General features: G+C 50.0%; 1 protein-coding gene across 5 annotated transcripts in view; it reads left to right on the forward strand.

Moving 5' to 3' along the window:
* The first annotated feature begins 4,590 nt into the window (after positions 1-4,590).
* KANSL1 (KAT8 regulatory NSL complex subunit 1) overlaps positions 4,591-25,690 on the forward strand; it is a 101,922-nt gene continuing 80,822 nt past the window's right edge. For 2 of the 5 annotated variants that reach the window (XM_052785115.1, XM_052785114.1), the window contains exons 1-2: positions 13,322-13,533; positions 23,994-25,380. In XM_052785115.1, coding sequence (XP_052641075.1) covers positions 24,077-25,380 — 1,304 coding nt within the window. In that variant the 5' untranslated portion in view covers positions 13,322-13,533; positions 23,994-24,076. Of the gene's footprint in view, positions 4,762-13,321; positions 13,534-14,456; positions 14,518-23,993; positions 25,381-25,690 lie in introns of those variants that run through there. The other 3 variants (XM_052785113.1, XM_052785112.1, XM_052785111.1) reach the window with 3 other exon arrangements.

The following is a 25,690-nucleotide window of genomic DNA, read 5'->3' on the forward strand; positions in this document are numbered from 1 at the left end:
GTCCACTCTATTAGCCTAATCCAGTAATTTTTCTGAGAGCCAAGTTTGGCTGTAAAGGTGACACTGAACTCAACCCTCTCCTACACCTAGTTGCCTCCCCCCTTTTTCTTCCCCATGTTTCTTTTAATCCTGGACTTTATGACTGTGTGTACAAATGCAGTCCCGTAGTCGAATTCTCTGCTCTGTAGCCGACTTCCCGCCCTGCTTTACGCACGGCAGTGAGAGCCGAGTTATTCTTCCTGTGTCTCGGTTGCAGTTTCCCTGTGTCGGCTCAAATACGGGTGATTTAGGCTGTATGCTTCCTAGCGGTGAGACGAAGCTTTGTTAATGGTAGGCTGAGCTTTAGAGGTCTCCAGAGAAAGGGAAAGCATTAATGAAGTTTGACTTGTAAGCTGCAATACTTGGTTCTGTGTCTGAATCGTAGCAATGCAGTGAACATGAGGAGTTGTTAGTATGTCAGGATTTCCAGCTCGGGAATGTTTCTGGCACCTGGTCTTCATGAACACCTACAGCTGCTTACTGGTGCATCACGCATCATTCTGTTGCTCATCAGTAACTTTGCTGCTGCATCATTTCCCTATTTTCTGTCCTTCTGTCAAAGTTAGTGACTTTGAGTGAGACCTGATCCAGGAGCAGGCTCTGGTTCATTTTTTTTTAAATGGAGCAGAACAGGGTTTCTAAGGCAGGAAGCCCTACATTCCTGATCCTCAGAGGAGCAGGGTTTAAAATTATATTAACACAGAGAATAAGACTATCTCTGCTGCTTTTGCCTATCTGCTTTTCAAACCAGTATTCGTGGAGCACCTGATTTCTCAGTTAGTTCCAGTCCAGCTGCTATATAAACCCTGGGAGATGTTCCTTGCTTTGAAATCCCGCAGCGGCAGGCAGTCAGGTAAGCAGGGACAGGAGCGGACACGGTCCTTTCCCTGGGGTCACAGCACCAGAGCCAGACAGCAAATGCCTCTCCAGCCTCTGTCTTCGCATCCAGCTGGGCAGAGTCACTGAGCAAAGCCACAGACCGGGAATGTCAGACCCAGAACAGCCCATGGAGGTGGAAATGGGACAGATGAGGATGAAGGAGACCGAGGAGCCGCTGTGGCAGCTGCAACAGAGATGTGAGACTGATGAGAAATGGGGGAGCGGGCACGGCGGGGTGACATGTGGGACTCGGGCTGAGTGGTTGTCTCCTCTCTAGAGCCAACTGTCACGTTCACCTGGGACTGGGCTGATTTGGGGCTTTTCTGGGTTTCTCAGCACTTCAGCAGGAGTGATGCTCAGCAGGGCCACCCCCTGTGCCTCTGCAGCCTTACAGCACAGGCGAACACGGACACTGATGGCTCCTGCATCCGCCGGTGCCTGTACGTCTCAGCCGTGGCTCTGGCTGCATTTCTGGTCCATCCATCAGGGGTTGGGGGTCCTGGCCCCCCCTTCATGTGATGCTCCGACCCATTCTCATCTGGGACCTGCTCTCCTGGCCCAGACTATTTTATTCATCCTTAAAGGATGGGAAGGATTTCAAATATCCTAATGGTACCCGTAAGGGAAGTATCAGAAACGCCTTCCAGATCAGAAAAAATACCCACTTTCAAAGGTCAATTCCATCAAAAATACCCCAGAAAACCACATCCAGAAAGGAGCCACAAGTTCCTTTCTGACAATTTTTACATTCAGACATTTTATCAGTTAAAAATCTCCTCCTGTTCCAAAATCCAGCAGTTCATATCCACATATGTATGGAACAACAGAAATTCTTTGTTGTCAAGACATTTGGAAAGCGAGCTTAAGAAGACAAGAGGATTAGTTTGCTGCTTTCTGCCTCTTTTGGTTTCTTGTGTGTCTCAACAGATTTGAAAAAGGCACTTTCTGGCAGGTGTTTCTCTCTCAGACCCACTGCGCTGGGTGAGCGGCACATCTACTGCACCCGCTTTTAAGCACTTCGTTAAGGCAATCTGCTGCGTCACTGGCCATCGCCTGCAGAATATGGCTGTGTTCTGCATTTCCCTGGATAACCAGGAAAAACAGCCTGGTTGCAACTGCCATATGAAAACCACCTTCCCGGGGGAAGCAGAGGATGGTGTCTGCATGGGAGGCGGTGAATGTGGCTGCTCTGTGTAGGGTGTCTATGAACTTTAATTAAAATATAGAGGAGTTTGGCTGCTACATTGAGTAGGGCCAGAAGTGGCTTTGGTCCTAAATTCACTTTGGTCCTAAAACTGAAAATACCTGCTGAAGAGGAAAAGACTGCCAGTACCTAATAGCACGTGCGTGGTAATCCCCTGACAGAGGAGGAAGTCTCCTGCCTCCCCACGCTGGATGAGTTACCAATGTTCAGCTAATCCCACGTAAAGCCTCTGGGTGTAGCGGAGTCTCTCCCTCCATCGGCATCGTCTGGTGGATGAACCTACCTGGACTTTGGGGAGGTGCAGGGGCAAGAAACGACAGCTAAAACCCAACATGCCTCGGTTTGCCCAAGGAGCCAGAAATGGGAATTTCCTCCTTTGATCCATCCCAGAAGAACTCGCCTTTATTCAGATGTTGGGGGTATTTTACGATGGTACAAAACATCCCAGGGATTCCTGGGGGAGCAGGGCATTGAGGATCAGGATGTCATCTATGACGTTGACATATTTGGAGCACCTCAAACATCCACTCCACAGCTCCGCTGTCCCAAAGGGAAACAGCCACTCTTGTCACACAGAAGGACCATCAGCGAAAAGCGAAGCAGCTTGTCTCATTCTTGGCCTGTGGGACACGGAGTCGTGCCTTTTATTTGAATTAAACCCAGCCCCGTCACTGGGATAAAAGCTAAAAGACAAAAAAAAAAAAAAAAAAAAGCAACAGTGGAAGCAACTGAATGAAGACCCCCGCCGTTGAGTCCCCCCCACGTGAGCAGGCAGAAGGAGAAGCCAGCGGAAGGAAGGGTTTTCCTTGTCTGGAAGAAGGTGGTGACACCGAAGATGACCCCGAGACCGGCGGTGTGTGGCTGACGAGGGGACACGAGGGACCTGCTGCTGGGTCACCTCGGTCGGCCCGGACCCACGGGAGCCACAGCGCAGCCCAGGCACGGCCACGCTGCTGGGCCTCCTGCAGCCCCAGTGTCACCCGTGGGGCGGGGGCTCGTGTCAAGCGTGGGACGGGACCCTGCTGTCACCCGTGGGATGCAAACCTGGTGTCACTCGTGGGGCAGGAGCCCTCGTCGCCTGTGGGATGTAGGCCCAGTGTCATCTGGGGGATGGGGGCCCGGTGTCACCTGTGGGACAGGAGCCCGGTGCCCCCTGCGTGCCAGGGCTGCCTCCATACCTGTGGGACGTGAGCCCCCGTGTCACCCGTGGGTCATGAGTGGCCTCGTGGCCCGCGGGACGCCCCGTGGGTGACGATCGGGTGCTACCTGTGGGGCAGCCGTGCCCCGTCACCCGCCGGACACCCCTCCGAGTCCCCGACCCCCCCCTCCTCCAGCGAGACCTCCGCCGCCCCCCACCCGCCGCGCCGGTCCCGCGTGGACCCGTGGCTGCCCGGGGAGGCGGCCCAGCGCCCGGGGCCTCCCGGCCGGGCCGGGCCGGGCCGGGCCTGCGGGGGGTCAACGCGGGAGGGAGTGTGCGTGTGTGGGGGGGGAGGAAACACCGGGCGGGGGGTCCCGGGGACGCGCGGGGTGTGTGTGTGGGGGGGTGCGTGGGTGGGTGGGGGGTGCGGGGGGTGCCGGGCAGGGGGCGAGCCGCGGTACCGCATCAATCACCCCCCTCCGCCCCGCCCCTCCGGCGCTGACTGACGCGTCGGCGGCCAATGGGGCGGGCCCATGCCCCGCGCTCAACCAATGGGGGCGGGGGAGGGCGGAAGGTCCCCACTTCAAGGCTGGTTGAGCGGCGCAGGTAGGTGCGGGGCGAGGCGCTGCCGGTGCGGGGCGGCTGGTTGGGGGGGGGGCTCCCCCCCCCCCCCCCCCCCGGTTGCGGCGGCGGGGAGGGGGGGGCCCCGGGGTGGGCTGGCACGGAGCGGAGCCCGCTGACCCCCCTCCCTCCCCACCCGCGGCCAGCGCCAGGCCAAGTCGTGCGGCCCCCCCCCCCCCCCCCCCGCGCCGCCGCCGTCCCGCAACTTGGCTGCGGGGGGCCGGGCCGCGGTCGGGGCTGCGGGGGGGCGGGCGGCTCCTCCCGTGGCCGCCCGGGGAGTTGGGGGTCGGGGCTCGCTGCGGGGCGGGAAGGAGGTGGGGGGGGGGGACGACGGGGGACGGGCCGGCCGCAGGGCCCGGGGCGTCGGGGAGAGCTCCGCCCCGCCGCGCTGCCCGGGGGGGGGGCCGGGCCGGGCCGGCTCCGTGAGGAGCGGGGACCCCCCCCCCCCCCCCCCCGCCCCTCTCCTCCCGCCCTGGGCCTCCATTTTAGCCCGGGGAAGAGAGGCCCGGCCCCGGGGGGCTTCTAGAAGGATCCGGGGGGGGGGAAGCCCCCGGCCCCCCGAACCTCCCGGCCCGGCCTGCGGGTGCTGCCGGGCCCCGTCCCCGCCGGCCGGCCCGGGGCGGGATGGAGGTAAAAGGAGGGGGGGTACGGAAGAACGGGGGTCGCGTGTTGTGCCGGCTGTGCCCCCCCCCCTTTGCTGACAGCCCTTTCTTTTCTCAGGTCCTGGATTTTTCCACCTCCTCGAATAAATAAAGAAGAAACTTGCATACCTACCAGGCGTCGGCGGAGGCTGGAAGGATCCGGAGGCCCTCCCCGCGCCACCGGCTGACCGCCTGGACCGCAGGTGGCGAGGATGGGCCTGGCCAAGATGCCCAGCAAGGTACGGTCTCCCCCGCTTCCCGCCTGGCGAGGCCAAGCTTTGGGGTTTGCAAACCGCTGGGTCGGCCGGGCCGAGCTGCGTTCGCAGGCGGTTTTTTAGTTTCTGAGGGTGCGGGATGAGCCTGGAGCCCCTGCACGTAGTTTCTTGGTGAATGCGTAACTTTAAAATGGAGGTTCGGGAATACGGCTGAAAATGTGGATTCATCCCGTGTGTGTGCAGGGTGTTTCTCTCCCCAAAAACCGTGCCGATGCCCGTACGTAGCGAAGAGACGTGTAGCCTCCTCTTGGGAGTGCGTGTATGTATTTCCTGGTATTACCCATCCTTGTATGCAACAGTATCGAGACATCAAGGTATGACTTGCCCAGAAAAAGAAAGATCTCTTACTTCCCCCCCCCCCCCCTTATTGCGTGCATCCTTAAACCCCAGGTTTACATCAATCGGGTCCTTTTTACGTGCCGATATAATCTGGCTTATATATCTACTTATAATATCAAGAGAGTTTTGCCTGTACCTGTCAGAGCGGTCTCGGCTTTGTCCCGTGAAAACCAAAGGTTTTCACACTCGCGTTTCCGTGCCTCTGGCTTCCCCATGTGCAAAGCGGCCGTAGTGCTTCTGGGTCTGGAGTGGAGGGCGGCGAGGGTTTGCTGATACTTGTTTTGAAAAGTCACCTCTTACCTTGCTAATGTTATTACAGGTAAAGAATTGTCCCCTAAGCACTTAAGTACAGCAATCAAGTTCTGTGAAGCTGAATAAAACCTAAAGGGAAGGCTAAAGGGAAGGGTATTTCCTTTTTTTCATAAATCTTCAAGCCAAAGCAGCCTGACTTTAGGCCAATTATGGAGGCTGAATTTAGACAAATTCTCTTGTAATGGGAAAACCAAAAATCTTTACTCAATCCTTTCACACTGACCTTAGACAAATCTGCTCTGGTATCTGATCTCCAGTTGGCTAACACAACAGTAAAGGCTCTTATTCTTTGTACACATAATTACAGTAAGTTGTTATGCGGGCTTTAAAAAAGGAATTAAAACTCCCTGTTACAGGTTTTGGAGGTTATCACCAAATTTCTTGGAAGTCTGTGTTCCTACAGTTCCTGCTGAAACTGGTAGGAAGTCAGCAGATAGCTCCTCTGGAAACTGGTCCTTATTTCCGGAGTGCCACACGCTGATGTATTGGCTAAATGGGGATTTAGCATGTGGCTGTGTGGAGCTTGACACCCGTGTGGGTCCTTGTGTAGCCATAGGGTGTTGTCAGCCCTGCGATTTCAGCGTGTATGCCAACTAACGAGGGTCTACAGCAGTCAACAGTGATGTTGCTCTGTCTAACAAAACGTTCTGATTCCAAACGTGAGCTTGTTAGCCTCGTGCTTCAGTCTGGAAAACTTGGAGGAGTAAAAAGGTAAAATTTAAGAGTGCTCAAGCCATTGTGAAACAGAGAGATAGTGTCATCTTCCTGTTGATGGCTGGGAAAGCTGCAGGTAGTGCCCGCGCTCTGCAGCCTGGCTGCTGGAGAGAGAACCCCGGCTTTGGATTTGGGAGGGCACAGAAGGCACCCGCTCGCTCCAACGGAGCGGGTCAGGGATGGGCACGTGGGAGGATAACTCCAGGTCCTTTCTGCTTCCCACAAGCTGGCAGGAGCCGAGGGGAATGAGGTGCGCCTGTGGCAGCCGGTCACACGTAAGTCTGCTGGAGGGTGTACCGAGGAGGATGTGCAGGCTGTCGTCGTGTCGGGCCGTCACGTCCGCTCGGCGTTTTTGCTTAGAGGCGTTCACTTCTTGTGGTGAGGATCTAGTTGGACCTTGTTTTTTTGAGTGTATGAGTGTGTCATCTGTTCCTGTGCCAATTGCTTTAAGCCTCTGATTAGTACCTATTTGAGTGCTTTTGTGTCCTGTATCCCTGCCTTGCGCTCAAACTCTAGCGCCTAATATCGTCACAGTTTGCAATGCTTTTTCATCATAGAAGAGAGCAACTCCATTATAGCTCTTAAATTTTATAAACCTCTTTACCTGCAGCTCCTCAAAGGGGAGGGAGGGTTCCTCAGAGCAGAGGAGCAGGAAGGTCTGCCTGGTTCTTCACACCTAACGGGCACAGGAAAAAAAATCTGCAGACTGTGCTGCTCCAAAGCTCTCTGTGCTGTGTTGGTGGTCGCAGAAACGGGAGACTCGCCACCTTATTCCTCTCGTTGCCATTTCCCTGCGGTCGTCTGGGCACTGATTCTTCTGAGCTAGACTTGTCGTAGGAAGTATCGTTAATAAGGAGAGCGTGTAGGGACTTGACTTTTTCCACCTATGATCTCTGATGTCTGCCTGCGTTGCCGAGGGTTTGAAGGCAGGTGGATTTGGCCGGGACTGAGGCATTTGTGTGAAGCCCTGAAGCTGGGGGCTCAGAGGCTTGCAGATTGTGTTATCTCTGGAACAGAAGCTCTCGGAGCACAGCTCTGATCTCAAGATGCTAGGTGACTCTTGAGCGTGACCAAAAGAGTAAATAATCTAATATCCTGGTTATCGGCTATGTTTTGGTCTGGTTAAACTGCTGCTCCAGTTTAGGATTAAACTGAATTATAAGCAGCTACCAATAGAGCGGTAGTTTTTTTCCCCGAGTCTGGAAATCCAAACAGCAATAGAGTTGTTCCGAGTGCCCCACAGCAGAAATAGAAACTAATTCTTCTGTTAGTGGATCTGAGAAAAGCCATGTGAAAAAGAAGGCTATAACATGAATTAACAAACAGAGACTCTTAAAACTGGTGTTCATCCTGCTTGTGGCAGAGGGAGAGCTTTTGCATCCCAGTGTCAGCAGTGACCGGAGGCTGGCCTTGGGCAGTCTCTGGTTTGCTGTTGACTCATGAGGGGAAGTGTGAGGTGCAGGATTTGGTGCAAGTAGAAACTATGAAGACATTCTGTGAGCCTTAGCCATGGCTCGTGGATAAAGTACATCAAAACTTTCCAACTGGAAGACGGAGGGAGGGTTGAGTTATGCAGCAGGTATTAGTCTGGCCTCCCTCTCAGCCCCGTACCGCTGGAAGCATACCCCTGCTTGTTACCAGTTGCTGGGTTCCGAACTAATTCTTTTATTTATGTGAAACTCCTTAACCTGTTTGTCTGTCGTACAACGGAATGGAACATTACCCGTAGCAGTGGGGATGGAAGTGTGATGTGTCTGTGCTGTAACTATACAAAACCCATAAGGTGTATTTCAGTGTTGAAATTTGAAAGGGTTGTCCCCTAAAACTCAATTAGCCTATGTCTAATGGTTTTATAAGACACGGGCTTTTCCATGGTTAGTGGAGGATCACATTTCCCTCTACTTTTCTTTTTTTTTTTTTTTTCTTTTTACACCCCCCCCCCCCCCAATATAACTACCTATAATCTGAAATGGATGGAATGCAACTTTTTAAAAGTGTCCTATCACCTTACTTATTCTACTGTTCATTTGTATTTTATTTTACTGCTCACATCATTAAATGTCTGGGATCATACAGTGTACTCTGCGCAAAACATACTGATTTCTGTAAAGAAGTATTGCCTTAATTGCTGCCATCATGGTGTTTCTTAAGCAAATACACAAGAAAGCTGATGGGATCCGAGGCTTACCCTTGCACCTCTTATGCAGTTTCATACACATGTTTTGGATAGATCTAAGCCAACATGATAATGTTGTTGGCAATTCATGGGGACCTACATGATATGGGGTTACGATTAAATGTAGGTTTGGATGCTTTACCCTGAGCAAATTGATAAAACCTAGCTATTGGTCCGCAGCTGGACTAACAGCTTAAAAATTCAGGGTGCTTTATTGTGACTACTCAGCCTGCCCTTCTTCTTCAGAAAGTATTTGACTGTATTCCCCACACTGGTACAAATAGAAGTTCCCATGAGGACTTCGGGAAGTCAGGTGCTTCTGTACAATGTGCGTCGGTCCGATGCAACAGTGTGGAGTATTCGAGTGCTTTTGGGCATGATGAGACCAACGTCTTTGGCAGGGACTCAAAAATACAGTGGTGAAGTTTGTTTGTTACCTTTGTTAAATAGTCTTACATTCCCAGCCTCTCATCCCTATGGAAACCATAGAAATACATTTCGCCGTTGAAACCATAATTGATTCAAAATAGCTTATTACTATGTCATAATAACAAATGCCCCTTAACTTCACAGAAGATTAAAATAACTTCCCCCCTAGCCTGGGTAACAATAGAGCTGTGACCTTGAGAGGTATGGATGTTCTATACACTAGACTCTCCAATATGAGAACAAGCAATGTGTGTTGTCCTTGAAATTATGAATGTCTGTATCAAATGACTTGATCTAAATCATCAAGGGGGTTTTCAGACAAGCAGTGTTACTTCTTATGTGGATCACTTGGCTTTTTTAGTGAGTAGTATATAAATTTCCTGTTTATATCAAGCAAACTAAAACTTAATCCATCGATCTAGAAGTCCCCAGGGAAGATCCAGGTTTGTAGCTCGACCTCAGGATTTGCTAGTAGAATAGAGACCTCGCCGATCAGGGAGGTACCGGGGTTGCTGAGCTCTACCAGCCTCTGCACTATTTACCATCATGTGGCTCTACTCTGTGTTTAAGGGCTTTGCTCTTTTTCTTTCCTTTCTAGTGAGCATTTTCAGAATAGCTGGCTGGGATGTGCTGTGTCCGTCACAGCTAAGGACTACCTTTCTTAATGTCACTGGACACTTTAGTGTTGAAGAAGAATATCAGAAGAACAATGATCACTGCAAAGGTCTCTTGTTGTTGCTACAGCTTATCTATATTTAGCTTTAAACCAGACAAGTTTTTCATATTCTGAAGCCTCTGTGGCCACTGACATTTGAGTTGGCTCCTTTTTGTTAGGATGTCTAATGAGGTTGCAAATGAAGATGCAGAAGTTGTGGTTGTGTCTGTAGGGAGTCTCATTGCTGTGTTCTCTGGTGGCCATTGCCTTCTCTACCTTCAGGATGTTTCTCAAACTGATCTAGCATCTTTGCAGGCTCAAAAGTCTCCCTTTTTGTGTCCTAGCATATTTGTTAATGTAACTATATGTACAACTATGCATATACTTATTTTATAGAGACTGTTACATTTCTGAGGCAGGTACAATCAAAGCAAGTCATGAGGATTAATAAGTAGAGGCAATGAACCTCTGTGGGAAAGACGAGGTAATGGTCAGGTATGCGCAGTTGAGTGCATAACACTCAACCGTGTATTGAACCCTGTGGTTTGTGTGTTCTTGATGCTTTGCGGAAGAGGGCGACTTCAAAGAAAGACTTAAAGGATGGTGCTGTAAAATTGTGGATTCACTGGGGAGAGCTCCTCTTGTTCATGTGGGGCATCTCAACAGTAGTAACGAAGCTGTGCCAGGGACTCATGGGCCAGGGTAGCTGGTACAGGAGTAGCGAGGTGACCTGGAGGAGATGTTGCGGCACTATTTTGAATGGAAGATGGAGACTGGAAGGGCTATAAAAAGGTATGTGTCAGAGGCCAAAGTTATATTATTTTAGACTGCACAGCAATTTTTGCTACATCATCTCCAGATCAGGTCGACTGATGAAAGCTGTAGATACATCTGTGCTGCAGGAAGATCCAGATCTGTACTGGACTGTCAAGCTAGAGATCTCAGCTCTTGGTTAGGCTCGCCTCAATTACCAGAAAATTCTGCAGTGCAGAAGGAACAAAAGATTAGAAACTTTATTGCACAGGGATTCTTTTTTTTTTTTTTAAACTTGTCCACAACAGACTGCCCTCCCTCTTCTGTTCCAGTATATAAATGCATGTGTTGCTACTTCTGCTTTTTAGCTGAACTGAATTCTAGGTATTAAAAAGAAAAAAAAAAAATCAGAGGTACGTATGCTGTCGTAGGGTCCTGTGTCCTGGCTTCCTAAAGAGCTGTCCAGGTGTGTTGGGGAGAAACAGATCAGGAGAAGGCATGAAGCTGCTGTCTGAGTTCACCATGTGACCATCTTTCAGAAACACTATTTCTGTTAACCTTAAGAATAGAATATATTCTCTGTGTGACCCCGCTCTGTGCTGGATATGGGGTTGCTGACAACACGCTGTCCTGATGTCCTCCTTGGCACTGCTTCCTCATTGACTTAAAGCCCAGTTCAAGGTCCTTAGACTCATTTTTCAAGGTTCTGCATGAAATTGCTGAGGCTGGGTAGCTGATGCATTGGGATGGGGAATGGCCATCTAGGAGCGGAGGACTGTGACTGCAAGGGACAGCATGCACAGGAGTAGAGCTGGTGGTCTGCAACTCCGTGCTAGGGCATGAAAAACAGCATTGGTCTCTCTGCTGTCCTTTGCAGGACACTTTTCTTGAAAAACACTTAAGTATGAGCTGAGTTTTGAGCTTTTGTGTTGGTCAGCAGAAATACAGTTGGTAGCTGGCCTCTGGGGCAGTTTTGGCCACAAACATAGGTGGCCACACAGGCCTGCAGAAAAAGTGATGAAATGTGTTGCCCGTGGATTTCCTGACCCAAAAAACCCAGCTGTAATGACAGTTCTATGGCATGATTTACTAAGCAATATATTGGATTTTAAAGAGCAATAGTAGTATCTTGGCTCTGTATGTCCAAACCCTTTTTAAAGGAGGGGAGCATTGCTTTTTCCCCTGGTGTGCTGGTGGGATTTGAAGCAAGAGAGGGAAAGAAACTTCTCTGCGTGTGCTGCATAATCCAGATCAGGACTGCCCATACTGGCTACAGGAACAGTATTCATAGGTCTTACCTAATTCTGCAGTGGAGATAGTACAACTTTTATTTTTTGCTCTAAACCCAACTCCCTAGGGCAAGTACTCCTCTCTGACGGCGTATAACAGCATGCACTGCTGTAGTTTTTTCGCTTTGCAGACAAATGATGGTATAAAGCGCTTTTTTTATTGGCATAACTGCATTCCTACTGTAGAGGCAGCATAGCTATAGCGAGGGGGAATTAGTGTGCTGGCTGCAATAGATACCAAATCAAAATCGGCGTGTAGACCCGCCTGAGGGGGGAGAGTGCCTTTGCCTGGCAGCAATATTGAGTGGTTTTGTGGCACCCCGAGCGTGTCAGGTGAACGTGCACGCCTCGGCTCCAGCTGTGCTGGGGGACAGATTGGTGTCACCCTTGTGCAGATGGCAAAACTGAAGGTCAAAGAGGTGAAATGGCTTCTGCAGTCCCAAACTAATGCTTTCCTGCTCCGCTGCCTCTCAGGGCGACCTGCGCGCGTAGTGAGATGGAGTTTGTCGAGGAGGGGGAGAAAGGATCCTTATGGTGGTACGAGAAACCCTCTTCTGCTCAGCTGCAGACCACCCTCCCGAGGTTTGCGACCCTGCGTATTTGGTAAAAAAGCCTGTTTTGTAGCCTTTGACATCGGGGGCTGCAGACCCCCTGGTGCAGAGGTGCTGGGGGCACGCAGACCTCCATCGGGAGCCCTCCAGGGGGCTGATACTGCAGGAGGTCCTGCAGCCAGGGCTGTATTTTGCAGTAACGGCTCCCAGAGCTGTGCTGGCGTTGGGTGCTCTGGATTTAGGGATTTTAATGGAATTTTTAGGCAGAATTTTTGGGAATAAAGCTGAAGAGCTTGGCAAGGGGGAACGTGAAACGAGCCAGTAAAAAGCTCCTGGGGCTGCAGGTGGACGTGGAAGAGCGAGATGTGTTGTTTTAGGGGGAAAAGCACTTAAAACGGTCAAAGTTTTTCCGCAGGGAGCGGGCTTTGGATGGAAAAACGGGAAGTGTTGGGGTTTTGGGGGGGGTGGGTGCGGGGGAAATGCTTAAAACAGTGCCAGTTTCTGCAGGGAGGGGGCTTGCCGGGCGGGGCCCGGTTCGGGGCCGCTGCGTGGGTGCGGGGTGGGGTGGGGGGAGACCCCGCGGCGGGACGGTGGCACGTGGCGTGGCGGCGGCAGTGGGTGCCGGACTACATCTCCCGGCATGCCCCGCGCGGCCCTGCGGAACCCTGCCCGTGAGCGGGGGCCGAGCGCGCCTGCGCGCTGCGGGGCGGAGCGGGCGCCCCCTGGCGGGAAGCGGCGAGTTGAAGCAGCCGCCCCGCAGCGGTGTACGCGGCGGTCGGACAATAGGCGGCGGGTTCGCCCCGCCCCTCCCGTCCCCTCCCCTCCCCGCCGGCGGCGGCGGTCGCCCCTCCCGCACTGCAGCTCCTCCGCGCGGCGGGCGCCCGGCGCTGCGGCGGCGGCGGGAGCTCGGCGGGGCCCCCTGGCTGCGGGCGGGCGGCGGGTGAGGTACGCGCGACGGCCGGCGGGGGCGCTGCGGCGCCCTCCCTCCTCCTCCTCCTCCTCCTCCTCCCCCCCCCCCCCCCCGGTGCATTCTCCGGCTGACGGGAGGGGGAGGGCAGAGAAGGAGCCCGGCCGCCATTTTCCGAGCCGCGCCGCCGCCGCGCTCGCCCGGAGCGGGGGGGAGCGGGGGGAGAAGAAAAGCACCGCAGCGCCCGCTCCGCCGCGCCCCGCCGCCCGCCGGGCCCGCCCCGCCGCCGCCCAGCGCTCCCGAACCGGGGGTGGGGGGGCCGCTCCCCCCCTACCCCCCCCCCCCCGTCCTCCCCAGCCGCCCGCCCGCCCGCCCCAGCCCGGACTGCGGCCGCCGCTCTGCGCCCGCCGAGGAAGACGGGCGAGCCCATCCCCCCTGCCGCCGGGGCGGGCCCGAGCGGGCGGGGGGGGCGCCGGGGCTGCGGCCGGGGCTGGCGGCGTCCGCCCCGGTTGCGGCGCCGCGGCTGCCCCTCGGCCGGGGCTTGTTTGCAAACTGCGCCCATTTTGTGGGGGGCCGAGCCCGCCCGGACCGCGCTCGCCGCTCGTCACGTGGTAGGTGCCGCTCGCCCCGCGCCGCGCCGCTCCGTTCCGCGCCCGCCGCCCCGCGCCTCCCCCGCCGCCCCTTTGTTAGCGCCGCCGCGCCCCGCCGGGCCCCGCTGCGGGGCGGCCGCCGCGCCCCAACTTATCCGCCCGGCGGGAGGCGGCTCCCCCGCCACCCCCCCCCTCCCTAACCCACCCCCCCCCCACCCCTCTTCCTTCCCGGTACCGGGGAAAGTGCGGGGGTCGCGGTGGGGGAACCGGGGGCGGGCTGACCCGTCGGCCCGTTCACCCCCCCCCCCTTCCTCCTCCTTCCACCCCCGGTGCTGCGGCTCTTTCGGGTGGGGTGGGGGTGGGGATGGCGCCACTTTAAATTGAAAATCCCCGGCCCGGAGGCGCCCGGGTGGGCGGTGGGGTCCCGCCGGGCCGGGCCGGGGCCCCTCACGTGGCCGGCGGCCCCGCGGCGGCGGAGCCCGGCCCCGCTTTACCCCCCCCCCCGGCCGGGGAGGGAAAGGGACGGGGAGGCGGGGGGGGGGAGGGAGGGGGGGGATCACCATTCCCTAACCTGCGGGGGGGTGGGGGGGGTGAGGCGGGAGGGGGGGCACCCGCGAAGTTTTAAAAGTAAACAGAAAAAAAAAAAAATTAAATTGCATAACCTCAATCTTGCAAAACGCGTGGAGGGGAGCAGCTCCTCCGTCCCTAAATCCGCCTGGAAAATATTAACGTAGCTGTCTCCGGTAATCCCGGTGGGCTCCCGGCGCTGTCACCGGTGTCTGCGTGCGGGAGCCGTGGATGTGTCACGGCGCGCTTTCCCCTTCTCTCGGGGTATACAATAGCGTAATTTTTCATGTGGGTTTGAGCTGCTAAGCCATTTTCCTGTATTTACTTTCCGGCTGCTTATTTTTTATTTTTTTTTCGAACCGGCCCTGCCGATCCAGTATTATTTTTCTCAAAACAAGCTGCAGGAGCACGGCTATCCTGAAACGCTTTCCGTGATCGGTACGTGTGTTTACTTCCATCACGGGATTAGCATCTTCCAGTGCTTGATTACAGAGAAATTTCCATCCTTTTGGGGTATAAATGGGGGTCATGTAAAAGGAAAAATACAGCGGCCAAATTTATTGGAAACTAGCCTTATTTTCTACAAAAAAAGCAGACCCTCCTTACAAACCGAGGTGTCGTCTCTCCGCTTGTTTAAATTTGTGTGTACAGGTGGATCAAAACACAGGCACGATACAGATTATATTGCCTGTTATGTAAAATGCACTTGAATGACAAACTGTAGTTTTCCATGAAACCGGTCAGGTTATGGGAGGAACTGCAGGTTTTTTATTTGTTTTGACTGACCATTATATTTTGAACTGGTTTGGGCCATGTCTGTTCGCGGTTACATCATGTCATGTGTTGTGTACAGTGTGATTTGTGCCTCTAAAAATAAGGCGAGGTAAAAGCCCGTTTCTCGGAGGTAGGGAAGTAGAGAGTACTTCAGCCGTGGCACGGTCCCGCTGACGACAGGGATATAAAACACTTTGGGGGGGGCAGTTAAGGTGTTACGTGTCTCTGTGTGTGTGACTAAACCTCCGCCGTAGTTAGGAATCCAGGGATCTGTTTGTATAGGAGTGTTTTCTCTTTAGAACCGTATTTGTCCTTTTTATAGCCTTTGTTTTCATGGAGAAACCTCTGATGCTCTTCCCCTGCTTTAGCGTAGTCCTCTTTGAATTTTCATTCTGGCACGGGAACGGTGCGGGTAGTAGCGCCGTTCAATCTGATTATATTATTTCTTTAATGGAGAAGTCAGCAGCCTTTTAAATCGGCGAAGGGGGAGACGAAGCAGAGTCGACCCAGGGGCTGTAAAGGCAAAGCTCGGGAAACCCCCGATCTGCCGATGGGACCGGGATCCCGGGGCTGCTCACTTTTCCTTCCCAAGGTGTCCGCTGTCGGCCACCGTCAAAGACGAGATATGGGCGGCATGTTTTTTGGCGCGGGAGGGATGGGTATGGTGGTGTGGTGTTTTTTTGTTGTTTTGTTTGTTTGGTTTTTTTTTTTGTAGCCACACTGCCAAGGTAGCACAGCTGTGTAGGGCTTAATGGATTGATATGCTGCAGGAGCAGTTAGTTGTGGAACTTGGTTGTGATACTGTTATAGCTGATTTGTAATGATTTAGCAATGAGGATGACTTGTGTTCCCTCTTCAGAGGTGATAAAGCAGCAGATGACCAGGCAGATGTGGCTGTGTGTTTCTCTTAGGCTTTCCCCCCCCTCCTCTTTTTCCTTTCATTTTTTTAATGCCGTATTTGAGTCTCATTTGCTCTCAGAGATCATTTGGTAACTGGAGAACTGGTGAAATTCTGACATCATGCAAGTGAGGGGTGAAAACTGAGCAGTTCTTTGACCAAAGTCACTTCCTTTTGCCCTGTTTATAACTGTGTTTTTGTGAACGCAACTGCCATTATCTAATGAACGCTCCGAACAAAGACTGTCTCTGGAGTTTCAGCACTCCACCCTTTTTCTGCTCAGGCAGCGAGTGGTGCATGTCCTTAGGAACCTCGGAAGACTTTTCCAGGGAGGATAAGACTTAATGTATAGCAAAATAAAGATAAGGCCCGAGGACTTCCCAGGCCCTACCAAGGCAGGGAAAGGGTAAAGCTTGGGGGGGGGGGTGGGGGGTGGGAAGGGGCAAGCACCACATATTTTGCTTTGTAGGCCTTCCCCCCACCCCCCCATTCCATCTAATTTTCCAGAAAAGGAAAATTATATTTTTCTGGAACTATTTTTTGAGAGTAGGTCAGAGATATCTCTGCCCATCCCCATTTAACAGCACCTGATTTTGCACTTTTTTACTGTGCTGTGTGGGAAACAGGTGGGCCAGCTTATGCCTGAATGGGAATGTAATGCAGAGGAAGTGTCTCAGGTGGGTCACATACTTATTAGACCAAATACTAAGTAAGTTCTGCACACATGCCTCTCTTCAAAATGTTTATCATTTCATTAAAAAGAGCCTGTTAGCATTTGGGCCGTCAGAATGGCAGGTGATCTGAGAAGCACCGTTTCCGCTGTTGCATTTTATAAATACCACGTCCCTGGTCATAACTTCCAGGAATACAATGTCTATCTGGAATGAAAAGCAGCAAAGACTTCAGCATACCACTTGGTTTGAGAATCCTTCCTTGTAAATAGCAGTTCAGCTGCGTCTTCAAGGATGCAGTTTTCTGTAACAAATCATTTAAATTGGAATAAAGGCTTTCTGTTTTTTCTCAGCTGGGCAAGGAGTTGTCATACTCAAATCAGCAAGAGTCCTGGTGATGCAGGACTTGAGTAAACATAATTCCATTAAACCCTGTGCGTGTCCTCTTCGGCCCGAGTTCAGACCCGTGTTTTTGGAAGAGGATAGTTTGGGTAAGGTCCTGTTCAGGTTTCAAAGAAAGTTAGAAAATAAGTATGGATCTCCCCCTGCCATGAACCGCTGGTAGCAGATGACTGCCAAAGTATAAGTCAGTGTAGAGAGTCAGACAAACAGCGAAATGGGATATGCTAATAGCCGTGAAGACTTAATTCTGGAGGACAGAGTTTTGACAGCGCAGTATCTGAATTTAGTGATGGAACTGTGCTGTTTATCTAATAAAATGAGGAAAAAGGGTAACAAAATCGTATCTGAAGAGAGGAAATGGGAGTAGCTGTCAGCCTGAACAGGCCGCATCTTCATCTGTTCCTTAGCTAATCTCTTCCTGCAAACTTACTTTTTGCAGATTTGGTGGAAGGACAAGTGTTTTAAAAAAACCTAGCTATTTTTAAAAAGTTTAATTGAAATATATATTTCTGTATCGGGAGCTGCTTTGGGCCTCAGAGACGTTAGCAAAAGATGGACCTTAAAGATTTCTCACTTTCAGTTTTATCAAACGTTAGGAGTCCTCTCTCTGAAATCTTTATAACTTCCTGTTGAGGTCTGCAGTGACAGAGGATATGATGGGAAAGGTTACTGTCAAGTTGCCTTACGCTAAATGAGAAACAGCAAACTGAGTTCAGGCCGTAATTATGGCCCATAAAAAGGAACCTGTGATGTGTGATTGAACATCACCTTCTATTAAATGAATATCTCTGTTCTGGAGTTCATGTCATCTTGTTTTGAGTTGCTGCCGTGGCAGTCTTTGTGGATTGTTCTCTCTCCTCTGAGATCCGAGGAGCAATAAAAGCTGAGATCTGCAGTTAGCTGAGCATATGCGTCCTGGAGAACTGTGTTATGAACTCCATTCAAAATAAGGTATTTAAACTCAGCTGGAGACGAGTCTACCAGATTGGGCAGGGATCTAGTGATTGGAGACACTTAATTCTGCTCCTCTCTATTCTGTTATTTCCTCTTGAGGACATGGCCAGTTAATGCAAGGAACTCTAGAAGACTTTTTGTAGTGACAGCGTATGCCTTGTTTTAAAACATGAAGTATTAAGGTGGTGCCATTTATGGGGCGGGGGTTGGGGGTAAAAGTTTTGGTAAGTCGTGTGCTTTTGAGCAAAGGTTGGTATGACTGCATGTAGTGAATGAAAATGTGTCTTTAAAATTAAAAGGCAATTCTGTTTTTTGTTTAACTTGCTCCCTGAGTCCTGAGTTCAGGTTTTCATATTTCCTGGGCAACTTGCCCAGATTATGCGAAAGAAAAACAAAATATCTCTGATACTGGATGGGGGGAGACCTGGATTTCACAATTAAGGCTGCTATTTTTTTTTTTTTTTTTGTCTCTGTCAGACTGCTGCTTTGCGCAAATGTCCCATTATTGTTTTTTAAACCACATTTCTTTTTATTTGACTGTAAACAGCAACTTTGTTCTGAAGAGTGACTTAACAGCAGTATTTTTATCTCCAGCCACTTCATTTTCCAGGTGAAGGCATTCTCGCTTGTAATTATTCAAATTTCCAGACTTTTGATTGGGGAAATGACAGTTAATCTTGCTTTGTGGCTTTTGTTTTTCTTTCTGACATCATATTGATAAAACTGTCTCTCCCTCAGATTATGCAATTGATTTATTTATATCCAATGAAAATTCACAGGCATAAGAGAAAATTGTTCTTTAAGAAGGAGGCCTCACATTGCTGTTTCTAGAGTTGAGCAAAAGACTATGCCACTCGTGCAGATCAGCAAGTGGAAACCAGCAGCTTTTATTTTAATCTTGAGGGCTTCTGGTCGGAAACAAAGGCTATAAAAGCGGAGCTCAGTAATATCTTTCTTATTTGCTCCAGTGCATAAGTACCATTCCGTGGGATGTTCTTAATATTAAAATTCTTACTTTTCTCAGAGAGATTAGGTGCGAGTCTGTAGTGTTAATATACGTGGAAGGTACTCATGTATATATTGTAAAAAGTCTGTGGTCCTTATGTATGTTCTTTAATCTTTTTTTCATTAATATTAAAAAAAAAAAGCCTGTTTCCCAAATGTAGGTCATTATAAGCGTACAGTCTGCCAAACTGCACGTGATAGCTGGCTTATCAATAAGTTTATCATCCTGTACTTGTCTGTCACATTTCCTTAATTAAAGCTTTGAGAGTTACTTTTCATGTAAATCTCTCTCTAAATTGGTAAACATCTGTCTTACAACTATAAAATGTTGAAAGGTGATAACAAAAGGCATGTAGAGGATCTGTTATGCATAATAGGTATAACTTTTGGTAGATGTACATTTTTGATGCGGAAGATATTTCTAGGGCCCAGAGTGTTAGCTTGTGTGTTGAGTACCTACTTTTTAATTTACTCTGACTGCTGAGGTTAGAAGCATAGATGATGTATTTCCATTGCAAAATTAAGTGTATAGGGATTTTATTCTAGCTTTTTTTTTTTTTTCTCTAAAAGACATTTGTAACCACACAAATTCAAGAGTTGGCTGCACTCTTGATTCGTAGTGGGGGAGGAGAGAGGAAGTGGGAATAGGTATAATACTCACTTCCTTCAGGGTAGCTTTGCCTTTACTGCTTCTAATGCAACAGCACCTTCACGTACGTATCCTCTGCAAAACCTTTTTGTTGGGTAGGACAGAGCTTTGGAGGTGAAGGAGTCCGCGGGTGGTTGTGTAGTCAGCTGGGGGGGAGGCTTGCATTTAACACAGAGGTTATTTGTCCTTTACGTGTGTGTTGAACTTAAGTCTCTGCATGACCACCCGCAACCTCTTCTGTCTTCATTTCTTGCGCAAGTTGTAGGAAAAGGGGAATGCGCCCAGGTGGGTTTGGGCGAGTGCCTCATAGGAGCAGATCTGGGGAAGTAAGGAGGCCTCGCAGCAGCTATGAAGAGCAGTCCCAGTGTGGTTTGGCACGTGATGAAACTAGACAGTGTGTGCAGGAATTTTGGATATAATGTCAAGTGTTTAAACTGTAATTCAGGGAATATAAATACGCAAGGTAGATGTGTGTGTCACCAGGCGGTGCTGGGAGGGAATGAAGGCAGAAGCCAGGCGGGTGCAGGGCTCGGTGGCCATGGGGGAACTCGTGTCTGCGAGGAGACCTGCTGGTGGGAGGGCATGGAGAGCCCTTCAGGAGAGAAACTGGAACGAGTCTTGAGATGGGTGGGCAAAGGAGAGGCTATTGATACTTCCCATGTCCAGGACTCAGAGCTCCCCTGATCTTCTCATGAACCTCACTGCAAGCACAGGTGCCTGGTTTCTCCCTCTGAAACTCTTGTAACAAAGATTTCAGAGAGCAAAAACTTCCCGTGTTCGTTTCGGGCTTATTTTCTGGGGTGTTGCACAAAATCATGTGCTTGGAAACCCAGTTCTCCTTTCAACGTCTGGTTGTAAAATTGGGTTTTAAAAGCAGATGGTCTTGAATAAGTCAGCACGCTGAAGGATTATTTTCAGGGGTGTCGTGACCCGATAGCTGCTCTGGGGTATAGTGTGACTGGGCCCGTTCCTCGTGCCTCTTCTAACATCCCCTCGTTGCCTCGACCTTATTCCTGCTCTTCCCTCTGCTCTGTGTTTAAAAAGTGGTAAGAGTTTGAATGTTGGTGTAGTTGACGTGGAATTGTGGGTGAAGCCACCTGAGTACGCCTGGTGGCTCTCCTCCCTCGGTGGCCTCGCATGCACTCCTCGGGAAGTGAAGGAAGATGGGCAAGTTACGGTTACCCTGTTTTTACCTGCTTACTAGAGCCTTTCATCTTTCCTCTGTTAATTAATGCTAACTGCTCTGGCAGTGCTCTAGTTTTAAAGTGAAATGAAGAACGTGCTTGTGGATTTTGAGTATTATCTTAAGACATGTTGTAAATGCCACGTTGGCCTGCCAGAAGCAGTTCCTTTTGGATCTTCCCAAGTGAAGTCCAGCACAAGGTGTTGTGCCACGGCTGCTGAAGGCAGGACTGGAGCTTGTACTGTAGCAGGCATGCTATGGTGGTGGAACTGGAGCGGTAATCCGGTTTTTCTGACAGTTGTCTACCAGCAGGACTTCTGCAGGAGGAGAAGCCTCTTGGTCACATGCGTGCCAACTCAAGTGCTGGGAGTTGTAGATCCTTGGTGGAGAAATGCTGAAAAAAGGGACCCGTGAGTGCTCACATCAATCTACTAATATTGATGGTGATAGCATTTTGGGTAGAACTTGCCAGCGTGGTTTGATTCCCAGAGGCAGACAAAAGATTCAGGATAATTCTTGGAATTACTGTCAGAATTTTCAGAATGCTCTGAAGGTTCCTCAGACTGTGTCCGTGTGAATGACCTTTTCTTTTCTTTATTCCTCCTTCCTATGGTCACCTCAGAGAGATGCCTTTCTATCCTCTTCCCTCTAATTCCCTGTTAGGAAGAAATTACTGATAAGTGTAATATGGCTTTAATAACAACCAAACTTATAAACGGGGTGGGCGAGGAACATGCTTACAAATGTTCCCTAATGTTTTTTTCCAAGGATTGTTGGTAAGAGTAGAGATCTAATTCAGTGTTAGAAAAACCAGTGCTGTCTAACATGCAGATAATTTATAAGGACTTAAATAAAATTTTAAAAATACACCAAATAACTTTTGGAGGTCATCTTTAAGCTGCTAGAACAAAGCTTTATTCTTAAGGGAGGCTTTCCAGGCTTCCAAAGTATTTTAAATGCTGTCCACCCAACTAAAAGTGAAGCCAAGGAGGGTTGCAGTAGCTTAGTAGGAGGATTTTCTTTTTAAAGTGAGTTTGCTAACCTGGAGGAAAAGGCAGTATGAAAGTTTTGCTTCCTTTTTCTACTTCTGTTAATTTAACTGAAGTTGATGACCTACAAATTTGCTCTAAAATACTCTTCAGCCTAGGTAGACTCCTAAATGGCTGCAGTATAGTGCAGATATATTCATGAAGAATCATTGCAGTCAGCACCAAGTGCAGGTTTTTCTGCTTTTTTGCAGTATGGGTATTTCCTAAGCTGCCCTCGATACCTTGCAATGCTGTGGTGGTAATTGTGGTGAAGAGCACAGATCCAGAGTCTTCCTTTGGAAGACGGACCAGCGTGTTTCTGCAGAACTGAGAGCGCCCACTAAGAACAGTCATTCCAAGTGTACATGTCTCTGTAGTGAAGGTCTTGGTAGGAGGCTGGAGTGGGGGAAGTCCTTTATTCTGACAGTTTTTCTCCCTCCTCTCCCAAGAGCATCTTAGCTACAAGTGGAAAGTTCCCTGCAAGTTCCTTTTTTTAAAATTTTTTTTTCTTTTCCCCTTGAATAGTAATGTTCAGTCTTTATTTAGGGACCCAAGTGGTGACTAAAAGCCATTTTCAATGAGTGTGCAGTAGATTTTTAGGCATGCAATATGCTTTTTTCAGTAAGGACAAGGTATAGTTGATTACAAAACATGCTAAGTTCTGTCAACAGGGGACTTCTGAAGTCTGAACCCATCTCTGGTGTCCCTGTACTTCTGTTAGAATAGCTTCAATTTATCTCTTGTTTTTTTTTTTTAAATCATTTCCTCTGTTAGCATATCCTTTCTTCCCTGTCGTCTTCCTCTGTGTCACCTAACTGGATTTGGTGAGAGAGTTAGTTAGCAAGACTGTGGGTGGCCTGAACTGGAGACCTGGTGGTGAGCCTGCCAGTTGGCCAACGTACATGCTCACTGGAAACCAAACAGAGCAAATTACTTTGCGCTTGTCCTGTGGGCCTTCCCTCCCTGGGGGAGTGGGCTGGTTTCTCTAACTCATCTCTGACTTTTCACAAAAATTCAGGTTTTAGTATTTAGTGGTTTTCAGCCCTAATGTCTGTCTATGGTCCCTGTTATGGGGAAGCACCTGGTCTGACACTGGGGAGCAACTGTGGTGCAGCTGAATGAGGCTGGAAACAAAACTGGCTGTTAAATTTTGCTCATTCAACATATTCAAGCTTTATAGATAGTCCTCGCTTTTCCTGTAAAGTGGTATATTAATTTGGTCACTGGGGTGCGTTAATGAACAGCTACAACAAGCTTCTGCAAATTTATGTGAAATTAGAGGGTTGGCATATCAGGCAAGAGTTCAGGGCAACTTTTTGTTATTAAATTGACATTGAAATAGCTTATGAAGGTGCTGGATAAATTTTTCAGCAAAAGGAAAATAAAGTAATTGTTGCACTGTTAGCACAGTGGGTTATGTGAACGCAGTTTAAAAAAAGGCATTAAAAAACACTGATACTTCTAGTGGTGAAGAAGGTAGGTAAATGACCAGAAACTTGAAGGTGAGCGGGTGGGAAATGGTTGCAGTGTACATACATGAATGAAAGGTCTTTGGTTATGTCTCTTAACTTGTTTGATCTAGTTTAGTTAAGCCACGGCTTGCTATTACAGTCAGTGTAGAACTGCTCTGTCATGGTGTGCGTGTGGGTTAATCTTTATCCATGTTCTTGAAAGAGAAATGGGAATAGCTAACATTGGAAATCACCTCGCTTATTCGGAAATGTACTTCTGGGAAAGTAGGTTTCATATACACCAGGGAAACAACTTTCTTCAAATCCAAGGCTTTCAGGGAAGCAGTGGGGTTGCCAGTGGGTGTGGGGTGGAGGGGTTTCTTTAACCACTGGGAGTTTAAGCATATGGAGATTTGTTCCCCTCAAGCCCTGTCTCTGTTACATGTTATAGTTCTAATTTGTCATTTTTAATACACCTCAGCTGGCAGTAGAAGCAGTGAAAACTGTTTTATAGATGTAGCTGAAGGATTTTAAAGGTGAAGTTGGTGAGCTGCTGGCATTGAGGAATAGGTGTAACCACGGCCAGACCTTTCATGAAGGCTGTGCTCGGTGGATGGACTGAAAGATTAGAATAGTAGTTACAGGCAGGCACTAGGTCTGGGAGATCCTGAGGACCAGCTTGCGTGTTGCTACTTCTCTTTTTAGTTGCCTGGTGCCCGGATGGCTCTGCGGAGCCCAGGGCTGGTGGTCACAGAGGGAGGATGCTGTGCTGAACGTGGAGCTTGCGTGGCTTTACCATGAGCATTAAGTCGTTAAGTCTCGCTGCTGTTGTCCCTCTTGTTTGTTTTATTTTCTACAAGTGCAATGCCTAACTTTCTCTTTTCCCTTACCTTTTGTAGGCTGCCCTCGGGAGAGGCAGTGGGAGGCAGTGGAGCTGGCCTCGGCACCGGGAGAGGCTGGACTTCCCGTCTCTCTGTGCTGAATGGCTGCGATGGCGCCCGCTCTCACTGACGCAGCAGCTGAAGCTCACCACATCCGATTCAAGCTGGCTCCCCCGTCCTCCACCTTGTCGCCTGGCAGTGCCGAGAGCAACGGCAACGCCAACAACATCCTCCTGGCTGCCAACGGCACCAAAAGGAAAGCCATTGCTCCGGAGGATCCCAGTTTAGATTTCCGAAACAACCCTACGAAGGAAGAGCTGGGCAAGCTGCAGCCACTAGTAGCCTCTTATCTCTGCTCGGATGTAACATCTGTTTCTTCAAAAGAGCCTCTGAAGCTGCAAGGAGTCTTCAACAAGCAGACAGTCCTTAAATCTCACACTCTCTTATCTCAGTCCTTCTTGAAAACAAGTGATCTGTTGGGGAGGCAACCAGTGTTGGAATTCACTTTGGAGAATCTAAAAACAATGAGTACTAATAGCCAGCCACCTCTCCCACAAGCGCCTGTAAATGGCTTGGCCAAGAAATTGGCCAAAAGTACCAATTCAGACCATGAAAACTCTAGTTCTCTGAATGGTGGGAAGTGTGCTCCTCCTTCTGCTGCCCTCCAAGGTGTTGACTATAATGCAGGAGGTTCTGAATTGGGGGACTTGAAGACCGGGTTGACCAATTGCACTCTTCCACACAGAAGCCTTGATGCAGAGCACACAACTCCATTTAGCAATAATAGCACTGCAAACAAATCTTCCCTTAATTCCATGGAGCAACAGCGGGTGCTCGAGGGTGGCAGTGGAGAGACTAGGTTGCCTGGTGTTGCTAGTCACTCTGACTTTGGGAGCAGTAAGTTGGAGGAGCAGAAACCTTCTCTGTTGGTGGGTCACCACAGTGCTCTCGACTCCGAGATGAGAACGAGGGCATTGCTGCGACGGCAGGCAGACATTGAGAACCGTGCCCGCAGGCTGCAGAAACGCTTGCAGGTGGTGCAGGCAAAGCAGGTGGAGAGACACATCCAGCAGCAGTTGGGTGGCTTCTTGGAGAAAACTCTGAGCAAGCTTCCAACTTTGGACCCCCTGAGGCATCGGAGCCAGCTGATGTTGACCAGAAAAGCGGAAGCAGCCTTGAGGAAAGCTGCAAGTGAGACAGTTACTTCAGAAGGCCTAAGCAGCTTCTTGAAGAGCGATTCGATATCAGAAGAACTGGAGAGATTCACGGCCAGTGGTATGGCCAACTTGAGATCCAGTGAACAAGCATTTGACTCGGATGTCACTGACAGCAGCTCGGGAGGAGAGTCTGACGTTGAAGAAGAAGAACTGACCAAAGCAGACCCAGAACAACCCCATGTACCACTGTAAGTAGCAAGTCATGCTTTGCTTAACTCTGGTGGGGGGAGAACAAGGTGAAGTGCCAGGTGGAAAATCTGTTTTTTTTGTAGGAACACTTCTTTTTTGACGGGCTTAGATCAAAGAAGTAATGGTTAAAACTAGTGTGGAGTGATTTGCAGCACACTGCCTAGTTCAGGCAGCACATGCAACACTGAAGATAAAATTCTTCATGCATATGGTAGTTGTTGGTGTTCTTGTGGAGCTGCAAGTCCTGGAAATACTGGCTGGCTGGAGTGGTGCAAGCATGCTGCAGATAGGAACCCGAAATACTATAAA

Source organism: Harpia harpyja, chromosome 4, assembly GCF_026419915.1.
Source record: "Harpia harpyja isolate bHarHar1 chromosome 4, bHarHar1 primary haplotype, whole genome shotgun sequence".
Classification (NCBI taxonomy): Eukaryota; Metazoa; Chordata; class Aves; order Accipitriformes; family Accipitridae; genus Harpia; species Harpia harpyja.